At 34.2% G+C, this 16,116-nt stretch overlaps 1 protein-coding gene and 1 long non-coding RNA gene across 2 annotated transcripts; one reads left to right on the top strand and one right to left on the bottom strand.

Moving 5' to 3' along the window:
- Positions 1–363: 363 nt before the first annotated feature.
- Positions 364–1,482, bottom strand: LOC128293037 (uncharacterized). Its single transcript, XR_008283059.1, has 2 exons — positions 1,415–1,482; positions 364–590 (listed from the first exon to the last, which is right to left on the bottom strand). It is a non-coding gene; the product is annotated as an uncharacterized LOC128293037 (long non-coding RNA).
- Positions 1,483–12,855: 11,373 nt separating this feature from the next.
- Positions 12,856–15,283, top strand: LOC108451264 (uncharacterized). The gene is made up of 2 exons (XM_017748970.1): positions 12,856–13,001; positions 14,743–15,283. The coding sequence occupies exons 1-2, from the start codon at positions 12,856–12,858 to the stop codon at positions 15,281–15,283; spliced, it is 687 nt and encodes a 228-aa protein (XP_017604459.1).
- The last annotated feature ends 833 nt before the right edge of the window (positions 15,284–16,116 follow it).

Below are 16,116 nucleotides of genomic sequence, written 5' to 3'. Positions count from 1 at the left end.
CGACAAGTAAGTTTGAAAATTTAGTAATTAATATTTATGAGTCAAGAGTGAATTTAGAAATATATTTGAATTAGAGAATTTTTTGAATTAAAAGAATTTATAAAATTAAGCCATAAATATTTTTAGAAATGTTTATGGAGTGTCATTAAGTTAGTATCAAAGTTTCGTTAGAAAACTTTAACGTTTTTGTAATACCCCCTACCCGTATTCATTGCCGGAATAGGGTACGAGGTATTATCGGAGTTTACGAATTTATTTATTTATTTTTTTAGGAAAACTCAATATAATCCCTTTACAGATATCTAACCTTCCCTGCAATATTATATCGAGACCAATCCAAATCAACCAATCCAATTCAACATATTTTCAAGATAAATTCATGCATATTTATAAAATAACGTCATCACATACCCCAAACCAGGTTTGTTAACCATATCAATGGCTAACTCTACATTCATTTCACAGAATCATTTACTTTATTAGCTTATACTTGCCATTGATTTCCAAAATAAAGTTACTTTATATACCGAAGTCCTGAGGTTGATAGTGTGATGTGTCTCCGACCAAATCTGACCTCCGAGCTCTTAACACTACAAAACAGGGAAAAAGGAAACGGGGTAAGCACTTTGTGCTTAGTAAGCTCATGTAACAAGAATTATACTTACCTAATATTTTCAATACAATACAATAAACATTCCTATATCCATTTAATGCATTATTACCCTAATATGCACAAACTCAACATTCAAGTGAGTACAATAATTTCCATGTACCAATAATATATACTATGATTGATGATTGATGTGTTCATCCAATACCATAATTTCCATTTCCTTGTTATTTTTCCATATTTATCCCGTTGAATTTATCAGAATTTCGATGGATTTTTAGAGGTACACTTTTAGTGTACAATTCCGGGTCCGTAAATTCATATTCATGTGCGCACATATCCATTTCAGAGAGCACACTCCCGTGAACCTCAACTTTGCAGCGGGATTACCAGTCCAGGCTAAATCCCCTGCACTATAAACTCATAGAGTATTGTCGGGATTACCAGTCCAGGCTAAATCCCTTGCAACGACAATTACTCTAATGAGCTTAGATTTGAATTACCACTCCAGGCTAAATTTAGATCCTAATTCGGATTACCCGTCCGGGCTAAATCCATTTTACACATATTCTTCGGGAGGGCTATATCAGGATAGGATCACCCGTCCGGGCTAGATCCTTTTTACCGTCAATTCCTTTTCAGAGATCCATCAAATTTTCGTTTCATTCAAACGAGATTTCTTCCCATTTTATCAAATATATCAATGTTTCATAAATTTCCATATAATGAACATTCAAATCATATTCATATCAAAAACATGCATTTCAATCATTTAAGAATATAATTCAAGTTACACGAACTTACCTTGATACTTGTTTGTAAACAAAAAAAATCTACTAATCCCGAACTTTTCCTTTCCTCAATCTAGCTTCAGATTTGAATCTTTCGGATCTAAATAAATAAATTTAATTATCAATTTAATACATTTCATGTTCATATGCAACATTCTCTATAATTCAACTATTATTTATAGTTCATTCAAAGCTGTCTACTTGAGTCATAGTCACTAAATTATTTTTATCTTGAGATGCAGAACTCAAAATTAGGATCCGATAATTTTCCCTGAAACTAGACTCACATATATTCTTACCATAAAAGTTTCAAAATTTTTGGTTTAGCCAATCAGTACAGTTTATTCCTTAAAGTCACCCCTGTTCTGCTGTCGATAGTTCTGACCCTTCTTCACTAAAAATTAATTATCTCTTCATACAGAATTCAAATGATGTTCTCGTTTGTTTCTCTTAAAAATAGACTCATTAAGGATTCTAGACATATAAATTTAAGCCCCTAATTGTTTTTCTTCAACTTTTTTATGATTTTTCAAAGTCAGAAAAGGGGAATCTGAATTCATTCTGACCTTGTCTCACAAAATTCATTATATCTCAAAATTTAAAAATCCATTGCTTACACTATTTTTTCATCTTCTAATTAGATTTCTACAATTTACGGTGATTTTTCAAAGTTAGTCTACTGCTACAGTCTAAACTGTTTTTGTGCAAGCTATTTATTACCATTTTTCCCCTAAGCTTTTAATAAATGATAATTTCGTCCTTACTCAATTAGCCTCTCAATTGAACTGATTTTTCTCAATTAATATTTTATTCTATCACCTTAAACTAGTTTACAACCTTTAGGAATCAGAATTTCAGCAATAGACTTTAATTCCAAGCATTTTCACAATTAGGGCCTAAAAATCAATTTCTATTGAAATTACCTAAAAAAATCATCTCATAAACAAATTAAAGCTTTAATTTCATTCTATTTCATCATAAACTTACAGAACTCAACCATGGCGACTTTCAATTTCATCCATGAAATCAAAAACTAATGAATTTAATAGTAGGACCTAGTTGTAAAAGTCTTAGAAATACAAAAATTACAAGAAAAAGGCAAGGATTAACTCACTTGGTGCAAAAATTATGAAATACCAGCTTAGAGAACACTCCTATGGCATTTTTAGCTGCTGGAATTGAAGAGAAATGAAGAGAAATCTAGATATTTCCTATTTAGTCCTAGCTTTATTTAGTTAATTTTGCAATATTCTAATTTTACCCTTAATTTATCAATTTTTCTGCTGAGTTCATACCCTTGCCGTCCAGCCCAAATAACTTTTGGGTCTAATTTCCTTTTAAATCATTTCTCATTAGACTCTTAAGCTATTTAAGCATTCTAGCAACTTTTACACCTATTACAATTTAGTCCTTTTCATTTAATTGACTACCCAAACATTAAAATTTCCTAACAAAATTTTAATACCACACTAATAACATTTCATAAATATTTATAAAATTATTTTTGACTCGGTTTTACAAGATAGAGGTCCTGATATCTTATTTTTACCCAATTTCTTCAATAAATTTTTTTAACTAACCACTAAATCGGTAAAATTTTTCTATCAATATTTTCATACGATTTTCCTATCATATCAATTTTCATGCAAAAATATTGAAATAAATTTCTCTTTAAATCGGATTTATGGTTACGAAACCACTGTTCCGATAACCTTGAATTTAGGCCATTACAGTTTTGATAGTTAATCAATTAAAAAGGACTAATTGTAAAAGGTACAAAACTTGTTAAAGTGATCAAATAACTTAAGTGTTAAAAGAGGGAGGACTTAAAGGGCAATCAAGCCAAAAAGTAGGAAGGCTGGACAGCAAGGGCAAGAAAATTAGCAATAAAATAAGGTGAAATAAGGGCAAAATTGGAAATTTTGCAAATTAACTAAATAAAATAAAGACTAAATTGAAAAATCTAGAGAAATTACCATTTTTCTTTATAGGAGGTTTGGAATAAGCTGGTTTTTCATATTTTTGCACCATGTGAGTTTAATTCTTGCTTTTTCTTTGCAATTTTTATGTTTTTGTGACTTTTACAACTAGGTCCAACTATTGAATTTATTAGTTTTTGATTCTATAAGTGGAATTGAAAGTTTCCATGGATAAGTGTTGTATGTTTTAAATGAATTATCATGGATTTGAAGCTTTTAATTCATTATATGATGAATTCATTAAGTGATTTTAGTGGAAATTGATTTTTAGGATGTAATTGTAAAAAAGTTTAGAATTAGGGTTTGATGTTGAAATTCTGAATACTAGTGGTTTAGAATGATGGAATAAAGTGTTAATTAAGGAAAAATTAGCTCAATTGATGGGTTAATTGAGCAGGGACTAAATTGTAAAATTTAGGGTAAAAGTGTAATTTCAAAAAATTAAAGGGCATAAATTGTGAAGTGAATTAGAATTGAAATTGATGCTAATAAATGAAAAATTTTATATTTTAGATCAAGAATCCGAAGATAAATGCGAAAAAGAGAGTGACAGATTACTTTTTGAAATTTTACAAACTCTACAAATTGACGCAGGTAAGTTCATATGGTTGAACTTTCATAATTAATTGTTAATTTAGAGATGACATAATGTATTTTTTTCATATATTGTTATTGAATTATGATTAATCGCAATAATGTGAAAATCGAATTGAAAGTTCAAATTAAGGGAAATGCAGGGTTGAGTACGTTCAATCAGTGATCAGTGATGAATTGACGGATAAGACAATGGTTAAACCATGGAAAAGTGTGAAATGTAACACCGTAGTGGAGCTATGGCATTATAGTGCAAAACCATAACTGGGTTATGGCATTTTGAAAGTGGACGTAAGACCATGATTGAATCATGGCAGTTATATGTGTGTGCAAGTGTGCAATCTTAGCTAAGCTATGGCAATGTGATAAAGTGTGCTATCATGGGAACGCCATGGTAAAATGTGTGCAAGACCAAAGTGGAATGTGACATCAAGCTATCGACGTACTCAATTCCGTAAGACGTTCCTTAATTTGATAAGTATTGGTAAGTGTTATTTGAATTTAAGTTTTGGGATTTAATGAGATATTGATGTGGAGCTCAATCAAGAGAATTCATCATTTGAATTTGTGTATGACAGGAAATATTAGTGAAAAACTTATTATTTGAATTGTTATTGTAATTCGGTAAGATTTATGTTTTAAGTTTATGAACTTACTAAGCTTTCATAAGCTTACTTTTATGTGTCAAATGTTCTTTGTAGGTTAACAAGATTTCAGAGGATCGGATCATCACATCAGGTCACACTATCCAGATTTCATCGGTAGATTTTGTGTTACAACTTATGGTTTATATGGCATGTATAGGATGGAATTAAATGAAAGTAAACTTGAAATATGGTTATGAATGACTTTCATACATATAAGTTAGTTTATATGTTTGTATTTATTAGTATATAATGGTGGTTAATGAATGAAATAATATAGTAACTTTATATAAATAAGTAGTGTAGTTATAAATTTGGCTTACCATATGAGTTATTGACTTGAATTGATTTTTGATTTGGAGTATATTGGTATATGAAAGTATTGTATGTAGGTTGAATGTGTAAAGGGTGCGAAAAGTGGCCTTAAAATGACCTATTTTTGTCCACACAAGTGTGTGTCTTGACCATGTGTGACACACGGCCTAGCATATGGGCATGTGTTTTGGCCGTGTGTCCCCTGCACCTTAAAAATAAGAAACATAATGTTCAGAATTGAGCACATGGGTAGGGGCATGGGCGTGTTACATGGCCGTGCGAAATCTGTACCTAATTTATGAAAATTATATTAACCATACGGCCTAGCACATGGGCGTGTAACTTGGCCGTGTGACTTCAATTTCTTCATGTTTTACAAGTTAGAGAGTTATACGGGTTATGGAAACGGGCGTGTGTAGCCACACGGCCTGACTACATGGGCGTGTGGGCACTATACGAAAGGAAAATTTGATAAATTCGCGAAAAATTCTTAGAGTTTTCGAATTAGTACCGATTCGATTTTGTTGTTCATATTGGGCTACGAGAGCCCAATAAGGGACAATATGATTATTTCTGAATGTAAATAGTACTTTTACATGATTTACTCGAAACTAATCTATAAACTCTAGTAATACTCTGAAACCCTGTTTCGATGACAGATACAGGTTAAAGGTATTACAAGTATACTCACACGAGCACGGACACAGGCTGAGACATAGCCGTGTGTCCCTATTTCGAATGCCCACATGGCCTGAGACACGGGCGTGTCTCCAAATCGTGTGAGTAACATGGCCTAGCCACACGGCGGTGTGACCCTTGCATTTTTGAAAATTTTAAATATTTTCGAAAAATTTTCTGATTTTTTGACTTAGTCCCTATTTGTTTCTAATGTGTAAATTTGGGCCTCAAGGGTTCATTTAAAGGACAATATATATGATTTTGATTGGTTTCTAATATGAATGCTAGATGAATATAAATGTCTGATAATTAATTTGTAAACTTTGGTAATGCTCTGTAACCCTGTTTCAGCGACGGATTTAGGTTAGGGGTGTTATAATTTTATCCAATTTGCCTCAGTGTCTTAGCATCCGAACAAAAACAAGATGATTCAGTAGGATTTCAGAGTACCTACTAAACCAGCTGATATTGTAGGAAGTGTACGAAATGCTCTGAAGCTCAATTGTAGATATTGTGGGAAATATCATCTTGGTGAGTGTTGAGGTAAGTCGAGAGCCTGTTATATATATGGTTTGACTGATCATTTTATTCGGAATTGTCCAAAATCGCCAAAAGAGGATGAAGATCAGAAAGAAAAACAAATGTCTACCATTCAGAAAAGTAGACATTCGGGTCAGAATAGTGCTATCTGGACTACTCGAATGGGAATGAAAGACATTGTCATTCAGTCAGAGGCTAGAGCACCTATTTGCACCTATGCTATTCAAGCCAGAGAGGAAGCTACTGCTCCAGATGTGATTGCTGGTATATTCTATCTATTTAATGTTACTGTGTATGTATTGATTGATCCTGGGTCAACTCATTCTTATATTTGCACTGTATTAGTAACGAAAAAGAAATTACCTATTGAATATACTGATTATGATATTCAAGTTACTAATCCACTAGGTCAGAGTGTTATAGTTAACTTAGTTTGTCATAATTGTCCACTAAAAGTTAAGTGTGTGAATTCCCTACTGATTTGATGTTGTTACCCTTTTGGGAATTTGATGTTATTCTGGGTATGGATTGGTTATTGTTGCATGATGTGGTAGTAAACTGTAGATAGAAATGAATTGATTTGAAATGCTAGATAGGAGAGATGATTTCAGTTGAGTCTGAGAGTTCAAAAGATGTTGTAAGAATTATTTCTACTTTTTCTTCTCAGAGATTGATACGAAAAGATAGTAAGCACTTCTAGCATATATTCTTGATACCAACGATTCAAAGTTGAAGCTAGATCAGTTACTAGTTGTTAGTGAGTTCGCTAATGTATTTCCTGAAGAGTTGTCGGGTATACCTCCTGATCGTGAAGTTGAGTTTGTGATTGATTTGGTTACTGGAACTACACTAGTATGACACCCTCTGAACTAAAAGAATTAAAAGTATAGTTGCAAGAGTTATTAGACGAGGGTTTATTCGACCGAGTCTGTCTCCCTGGGGTGCACCTGTTTTGTTTGTAAAAAAGAAATATGGCTCTTTGAGACTGTGTATAGACTACAGACAGTTGAACAGAGTCAAGATCAAAAATAAAAACCCTTTGCCTCTTTGAGACTGTGTATAGACTACAGACAGTTGAACGGAGTCAAGATCAAAAATAAAAACCCTTTGCCATGTATTGATGATTTATTTGATCAATTGAAAGATACCACAATGTTGTCAAAAATAGATCTCAGATCTGGGTATTATCAATTGAAGGTTAAAGACTGTGATGTGTCAAAAACTGCTTTCAGAACTCGTTATGATCATTATGAGTTTTTGCTAATGCCATTTAGTTTGACTAATGCCCTTGTTGCTTTTATGGATTTAATGAATCGATTTTTTCAACCTCATTTGGATAGATTCGTTGTTGTGTTTATTGACGATATATTGATCTATTCCAAGACAGAATCTGAGCATGCTCAACATTGAGAATTATATTATAGACTTTGAGAGAAAAATAGTTGTATGCAAAATTTAGTAAATGTGAGTTTTGGCTTCGAGAGGTTAGTTTTTTGGGACACATATTATCAGTTGATGAAATTTGAGTTGATCCGAGTAAAGTTTCTGCTGTGATGAATTGGAAGACTCCGAAAAATGTTTCAGAAGCGTGAAGTTTTCTGGGTTTCACAGGATACTATCAACATTTTGTTAAAAACTTTTCGATTATTGCTTCACCAATGACCAGATTATTACAGAAAAATGTTGAGTTTGTTTGGTCCGATAAGTGCCAACAGAGTTTTGATCAGCTGAAGAACATGTTGATGGAAGCTCTAGTATTAACTCAGCCTAAATTTGGAGTAGCATATGTTGTCTATAGTGATGCATGTCTCAACGGATTGGGTTGTGTGCTTATGCAAGAAGGGAAAGTAGTAGCTTATGCTTCTCAGTAGTTAAAGTCGCATGAAAAGAATTATCCTACTCATGATCTCGAGTTGCTTGCGATTGTATTAGCTTTGAAGATTTGGGGACATTATTTATATGGCGAGAAATGTCACGTGTTCACAGATCAAAAAATTTTAAAGTATTTGATAACTCAAAAAGAATTGAATTTGAGACAGAGACGATGGTTAGATCTACTGAAAGATTACGATCTGGTTATTGATTATCATCCGGGAAAGGCTAATGCAGTTGCATATGCACTCAGTCGAAAGTCGTAATTGTTTGCACTTTGAGCATTGAATGCTTATTTCATTCTGAATGAAGATGGTTCTGTATGAGCAGAACTGAGAACGAAACCCCTGTTTCTTCAACGAATTCGAGAATTGCAAGATGAAGATCCGAAGTTGGTGTTGAAATGAGAGATGGTTCAGAATAATTTGAGTTTAGAGTACAGTGTTGATGATAGTGGTACATTGCGTTATCACGATAGAATTTGTGTTCTGAGTAATTTATATTTGAAGAATGATATTCTTTGTTAAGCTTACAGTAGTACTTATTCTATTCATCTGGGTAGCACAAAGATGTATTCTGATTTGAAATAGATGTATTGGAGGCTGGGTATGAAACGAGAAATTTGTGAATTTGTAGTTAAATGCTTGATTTGTCAGTAAGTGAAAGCAGAACATCAGGTACCGTCAGGTCTACTATAACCTGTTATGATTCGTAAATGGAAGTGAGGGCGAGTGACGATGGATTTTGTATCTGGTTTACCCGTAACTTTGAGAAGGAAAAATTTGATCTGGGTGATTGTTGACAGACTGAGTAAATCGACACATTTTATTTCAGTAAGAACATATTTCTCACTTGAGAGATTACCAAAGCTATATGTAGCTGAGATTATGAGACTACACGAAGTTTCGACATCTATTATTTCAGATTGAGATCCGAGATTTACATCGAGATTTTAGAGCAAACTTCATGAGGCTCTAGGCACTAAGCTTAATTTCTGCACAACATTTCATCTTCAGACTGACGGGCAATCAGAAAGAGTGATTCAGATTCTGAAAGATATGTTGAGATGTTGTATACTCAAATTTGAAGGTAACCGGGAAAAATACCTACCGTTAGCTGAATTCGCATATAATAACAGTTATCAATCCAGTATAAAAATGGCATCAATTGAAGCTTTTTACAGAAGAAAGTGTAAAACACCATTGTATTGGTCAGAATTGAGTGAATCTAAAATGGGGGGACTTGATTTGATTCGAGAAATAGAAGAGAAAGTTCGAATTATTCGGGATAGTTTGAAAGCTGCATCTAATCGTCAGAAATCATATGCAGATCTGAAAAGAAAAGATATAGAATTTGCGGTTGGCGATCGAGTATTTTCTCTGTGGAAGAAAATGATGCGTTTCGGCAAAAAGGGAAAGCTGAGTCCGAGATTTATAAGACTGTATGAGATTGTTGAAAGAATCAGCCCTGTAGTTTACAGATTAGATTTGCCCTCTGAATTGAAGAAAATCTATAATGTGTTTCATGTTTCGATGGTGAGGAGGTACAGATATGATCTTTCGCATGTGGTTCTTCATAGTGAGATTGAGCTATAGCCAAACTTGATGTATTCGAAAGAACCGGTAGGAATTTTAGCTCGAGAAGTCAAAGAACTACGGAATAAACGAATACCGTTAGTAAAAGTCTTGTTGTATCGTCATGGTTCAGAAGAAGCTACCAGAGAAATCGAAGAATGAATGAGATTACAATATCTGAATCTATTTTTAGGTAACAATTTCGAGGACCAAATGTCCTAAGGGGGGAGAGTTGTAACAACCTGATTTTTAGTGGTGATGGAACAGTGGTTTCGGGACCACAAATTTCCATCGTTTCGACTCGTAAATATTATTTTTAGAATATTTATAGATTCAATATAGTCGTATTAAAATTTGGTTTAGAAATATTAACGTATAGATAGTTAATTAAAGAAAAATGACTAAATTGTAAAAGGTGCAAAACTTTAATTAAAGAAAAATGACTAAATTGTAAACGGTGCAAAACTTGCAAATTAAAGCAATTAGGTGATGAGATGATTTAATTATAAAATGTGGAAGGGTTTAAGTGATAACTAAGCCATAAATAATGAGTGGAACGACAATTAGAATTAAAAAATGAAAGAAATTTAATAATAATGGCATAATTGTAAATTTTTTTAAATTAAAACAAAACAAATTGAAAATTTAAGTTTCTTTTCTATTCATTTTCTTCTTCAATGGCCGAATGCTAGGGTGAGGAGATAGTTTCGGGTAACATAAAAAGTTTCCATGTAAGTCCATTTTGATCTCGATTCTTGTAATTTTTATGTTTTTGATATCGTTGCAACTAGGTCCAGCTAGCCCGTACCTCCATTTTTAATTCTGTTAAAAATTTTGGAAGTTTCCATTGATGAATATTGAATTTTTTTGATGAATACCATGTATTTGGAACTTTGATTATGTTATTTGATGAATTTGTTGAGATTTTCATTAGATTTTGATTTTTAGGATTGAATTGTGAAAATGTCAAAATATTAGGGTTGAATAGTGAATTTGATGTTTACTAAGGGCTTTTGGAGGGCCTAGTATATTTGGATAAAATATTAACTTGTGAAAATTGGTTAATTTGATGAAATTCGAGTTAAAGGACTAAATTGCAAAAATGGTAAAAGTTTGGGGCAATTGTGTAATTTTGAAAAATAAAAGGTTATTAATTGTAAAATAGTTTGGAATTGAAATATATGCTAATAAAATAAGAATTTAACATTTTAGATCAAAATCCGGTAGATACTCGTGGGAAAGGAAAAATAGCGAAATAGTCCCTAAACCTGTACAACGACTACAATTCAGTCCAGGTAAGTTTGTACGGTTAAAATTTAACATTTGTATAAATTTATGATTTCTATTATATATAAGTTCGATTGTTGGAATTGAAGTATTGTTGGAATTATATTATCGAATTTAATACTCAGTTTGGATTGGACGCGGGATTTGAGTACATTCGTGTTTGGTGTATGACGGGGGTTTGGAGTGGAGATGGTATTGGAGGGAGATATCGGCATATTACCCAAGAAAACTGGGGTTCAACATTTGTTGCGAACTCTCACGTTTTACTTTTTGTTTGGTGTGATGTGGGAGGACCAGCTCTTAGGAGCTTCTGTTGACGATATACTCTTACCCGTAAGTCGTTCTTCAAATGAAAAATCTCGATAAGGTAATTTTTTTAATGAATTTGAAAGATATGTTGTTTATTTCATATTAATTTGAATATGGATGAATTTATCGATTGAAGTTGTGAATGGCAGGTGGTTCTTTTGGATGGTCAAATTTACTAAATTTCATTAAGCTTAATTGTGTTTTTTAAAGTCATTGTAGATTTTTGGAAGGTTGGACGATAGGATCGGCACTCAAGTTACACTATCGAGCTTATCTTGGTAGTTTTTGAACGTTTAATTTGGATTATATGGCATGTATAGGCTCTTGTGCGATTTTGGTCAATGTTTGGTTTATGTAAATATTATGAATGATATTTTCTACAAATAACTAACTAGCACATTCTATGTGAATGAAGTATAGTTGTTATGCTAGTATGTATGGTATATATGTATTTGAAATGTTGTGATTGTGGTAACTTTGTTAGGTATATTGACTAGGTACTGCTTGAATGAGTTGATGAATTGAATTGAGGTTTATTTTGTTGTGAAATTGTATATACTTGTGGTACCAATGAGGGTACATTGGTTAGACACATGTTAGGTTGGTTTTGATGTGTTTTTAGCCTGATTAATGTCATTTTGAATTGGTGTTTTTGTTGGTATTTGAGTTTCTTAAGGTCTAAGAAAACTTGATATGGTAAACTTGTGTTTTAAGGTTCATTTTGAGGCCACATGGCCTGAGACACGGGTGTGTGTCTCAGCAGTGTGTCCCCTGCAGGTTCAAGGCATGCAAGTCAGCCAATTATATGGCCTAGCACACGACCTGACACTTGGGCATGTAAGGTCATTTCGAGGGGTACACGGCTTGGCACAGGGGCGTGTGGTTTGGGTGTGTGACCCAAGTAAGTGAGTTACATGGGCATAGACACAGGCTGGGACACAGCCGTGTGTCCCTATTTTGAATGTCCACATGACCTGGCCATACAGCTGTGTGACCCCTACAATCTAAAATTTTCAAATGTTTTCGATTTAGTCCCAAACTATTTCTATAGTTTTTTAGGGCCTCGAGGGCTCAATTAAGGGACATTATGAATGTATTTGAATGATATTTTATTATGTTTGTATTAATGTATGATTTGAATGATTTACTATTCTGTTTATCTGGTAATGCTCTGTAACCCTATTCCGACGAATGATACGGGTTAGAGGTGTTACAACGGGCATGTCTCTTGGCCATGTGAGTTACATGGCCTGGCCACACGGCTGTGTGACCCCTGTAGTTTGAAATTTTTCATCTTTTTTTTGAAAAATTCTATATGTTTCTGATTTAGTCCCAACTTGTTTCTAATGTGCTTTTGGAGCCTCGAGGGCTTGTATAAGAGACAATATGTATGTTATTGATTGGTTCTGTTATGATTAATGATATGAATTAAAATGTTTAAATTTTTTTACTGTTTTGAAATAAAAACTCCAATAATGCTCTGTAACCCTATTTCGACAACGGATACGAGTTAAGAGTGTTATATCTATTGGTATCAGAGCTACAATTCAGTCGATTCTCGAACTGAACGTAGCATGTGTAAGTCTAGCTATACATGTCATTATATAACCTGTGATAGTGTGATAACTTCTGACCTATCTTGGAACATGTTTTCTTATAACAATGACGTCCAACCGAGCTGACCCCAATGAAGTTGAGAGTAATGCTCAGGCCTTTGTTCATAGAGTAGCATCGAGTGGTACAAGGCCTGTATCTGAGGGCTGGGAAGGAGAGGCTAAGGAAGCCTTCTTCCACATGATGAGCGAATGGTTTATTGAGTTTGTACGTACAAACCCAGTTGCTCAATAACCTCCACCCTACCCGTTCCCCAATTGTTCCCCATTATTCCTCATGGTTTAGAACTTTTACGAGTTTATAAGTCACTTGTTGATAAGATTCATAAGTACAGGGTTGAAAAATTCAAAGCCATTGCTAAAGATAATCCAGAGAGAGCGGAATTCTGGTTTAAAAACACGATCAAGATTTTCGACTAACTATCTTGTTCACTTGCCGAGTGTGTTAAGTGTGCAATATCTTTGTTGAAAGACATAGCCTACCAGTGGTGGAACACATTGATTTCGATGGTGTCGAAAGAACTATAAACTGGGAATTCTTCTAAACCGAGCTCTGAAAAAAATGCATTAGTCAGAGATTTCTTGATCAGAAGCGTAAAGAATTTCTTGAGCTCAAATAGGTTCGTATATTTGTGTCAAAGTATGAATGAGAATTTGTCAGACTGAGTAAATATGCTTGGGAATGCATTCCAACCGAGATCGCCATGTGTAAACGATTCGAGGAAGGGTTAAATGAAGATGTTAAGCTTCCAGTTGGGATTCTTGAGCTGAAAGAATTTATTGTTTTAGTTGATCGAGCACATAAAGCCGAGGAGCTTAGCAAAGAGAAAAGAAAAGCTAATTTTGAAGTTAGAGACTCGAGAAAAAGATCAACTGGGAAGTCATATCAGTTATCGTCAAAGAGACCAGAGGAATATCACAACCGTTCTACAGCTTAAGTTGGGCATTTTAACATCCTATTTTTAGTAAAATTGAAATAGTAGTTTTTGGACCATAAATCTGAGTCCAGAAGAAAATTTATTTTAATATTATTTCATGTCTGCATTATGATATAAATGTTATATAAAAGTTGCATAAAGGAATTTTTATCGATTATATGTTTAATTTGATGAAAAGGACCAAATTGTATAAAGTGCAAAAGTTAAATTCTAGTAGCTAAAGGGATCAAATAGCTATGAAATTCAAAATTTGAGGTCTTTTTATGGCAAATAGACCATTTAGAGGTGTTACATTTATTGGTATCTGAGTTACGATTTAGTTGATTCTCGGACTAACGTAGCACGTACGAGTCTAGCTGTACATGCCATTATATAACCTGTGATAGTGTGATATCTCCTGACCATTTTAAAATATGTTTTTCATATAGTAATGCCATCCAATCGAGCTGAATCAGCAGAAGCTACCTGGGAACCTGAGGATACCGTGAGAAAGCAATATCCGAACCTCTTTATTGGTAAGATTTTTGAGGACGAAAATTCTTTAAGGGGGAGAGTTGTAACAGCCCATTTTCAGTAAAATTGGAATAGTGGTTTTGGGACCACAAATCTAAGTCCGGAAGAAATTTTATTTTAATATTATTTCATGGTCTACATTATGATAGAAATGTTGTATGAAAATTTCGTAAAGAAATTTTTACCGATTATATGTTTAGTTTGATGAAAATGACCAAATTGTATAAAGTGCAAAAGTTGAATTATAGTAGCTAAAGGGATCAAATAGCTATGGAATTCAAAATTTGAGGTCCTTATATGAAAAATAGACCATTTAGATATTACAGGCATTCTAGTAGAGAAAGAGGTAATCGACATTCAAGCCCAAAGCCTTAGGCTGCAACTGTAGCGAGTGTGGGTAGTGTCAGAGATAAGATGCCCAAATGCAATTACTGTAAAAGATCACATTTCAGCGAATGTAGATTGAAGAACGGAGCATGTTTCAGGTGTGGTTCCCTTGAACATTATATTAGAGATTGCCTAGAGAAATCCGAGAAAGAAAAAGTTCAGACTATAAGGTTGAGTAGCACTGTTGCGAGAGGCAGACCACCTCGTAATCCTGGAAATATAAGTAGTAATCATGGTGTAACAAAAGATTCTGCTGTGAGATCTGAAGCACGAGCACCAACTAAGGCTTACGCTATCCATGAACGGAAGAAAGCTTCTGTGCTAGATGTTATTACTGGCACTTTCTCTATCTTTGATATTGATGTTACTGTTTTGATTGATCCGAGATCAACCCATTTGTATGTATGCACGAATTTAGTATCAAATAAGAATTTACCTATTAAGTCCACTGAATTCGTGGTTAATGTGTTGAACCCCCTACATCAATATGTGTTTGTTGATAAGGTTTGCAAGAACTGTCCGTTGATTCAGGGTTACAGTTTTCCAGATGATTTGATTCTCTTGCCATTTGGTAAGTTTGATGTGATTTTGAGCATGGATTGGTTGAATCTAGACGATGTTACTATGAACTGTGAATGAAAGGTTATTGTATTGAAATGTCAGAACGATGAGACGCTTCGGATTGAATCAGAAAATTTCAGTTGGTAGCTAATTGTTATTTCAGCTATGTCAGCCCAGAGATATGTTAGAAAAGGTTGCGCAGCGTACCTTGCATATGTAATGGATTCTAAAGTATCTGAATTGAAACTTGAATTAGTGCCTATGGTTTGTCAATATCCTGATGTGTTTCCAGAGGAGTTACTCAGATTGCTATTGAGTTAGTACCGGGAACATCATCGATATCGATAGCATGGTACAGAATGTGTAACACCCATAACCCCTATCCGTCACTGAAATAGGGTTACGGAGCATTACTAGGCTTATTTCTTAAACAATCATACATTTCACATTCATCTCTCAAATTCAAACAAATGTCATTCAAATATAGTCATATAGTACTTAACACGAGCCCTCGGGGCATAAAAAAAGCATTAGAAGTGGTTCGAGACTAAATTACATACTTAATAAATGTTTAGAAAAACATAGAATATTTTCAGAGTGCAGGGGACACATGCCCATGTGGCCAAGCCATGTGTCTCACACGGCCAAGAGACACGTCCGTGTCACAGGTCGTGTGGATATTTGAAATGGGATTACATGGCAGTGTCCCAGCCCGTGTTCGACCCCGTGTAACTCTTTGACTTGGGCCAAATTACCAACCACACGCTCGTGTGACTAGCCTGTGTACCATTCGAAATGTCCTCACACGCACGTGTGTCAGGCCGTGTGCTAGGCCGTGTGAAAACTGGAGGGTATACTGACTTATGCCACATGGCCAGGCCACGCGCCTGTGGACTAGGCTGTGTGAAGCT

This window comes from Gossypium arboreum, chromosome 5 (assembly GCF_025698485.1).
Source record: "Gossypium arboreum isolate Shixiya-1 chromosome 5, ASM2569848v2, whole genome shotgun sequence".
In the NCBI taxonomy this organism is placed as follows: domain Eukaryota; kingdom Viridiplantae; phylum Streptophyta; class Magnoliopsida; order Malvales; family Malvaceae; genus Gossypium; species Gossypium arboreum.
Note: the sequence above shows the minus strand (reverse complement) of the source record. Positions and strands in the feature narration are given on the sequence as shown.

Excerpts from the sequence above, each read along its gene's own strand:
- LOC108451264 (XM_017748970.1), top strand. The coding sequence starts at position 12,856 with ATGACGTCCAACCGAGCTGACCCCAATGAAGTTGAGAGTAATGCTCAG. Across the intron at positions 13,002-14,742 it reads TTCCACATGATGAGCGAATG|GTGTGGTTCCCTTGAACATT; the intron begins GTTTATTGAGTT and ends AGCATGTTTCAG.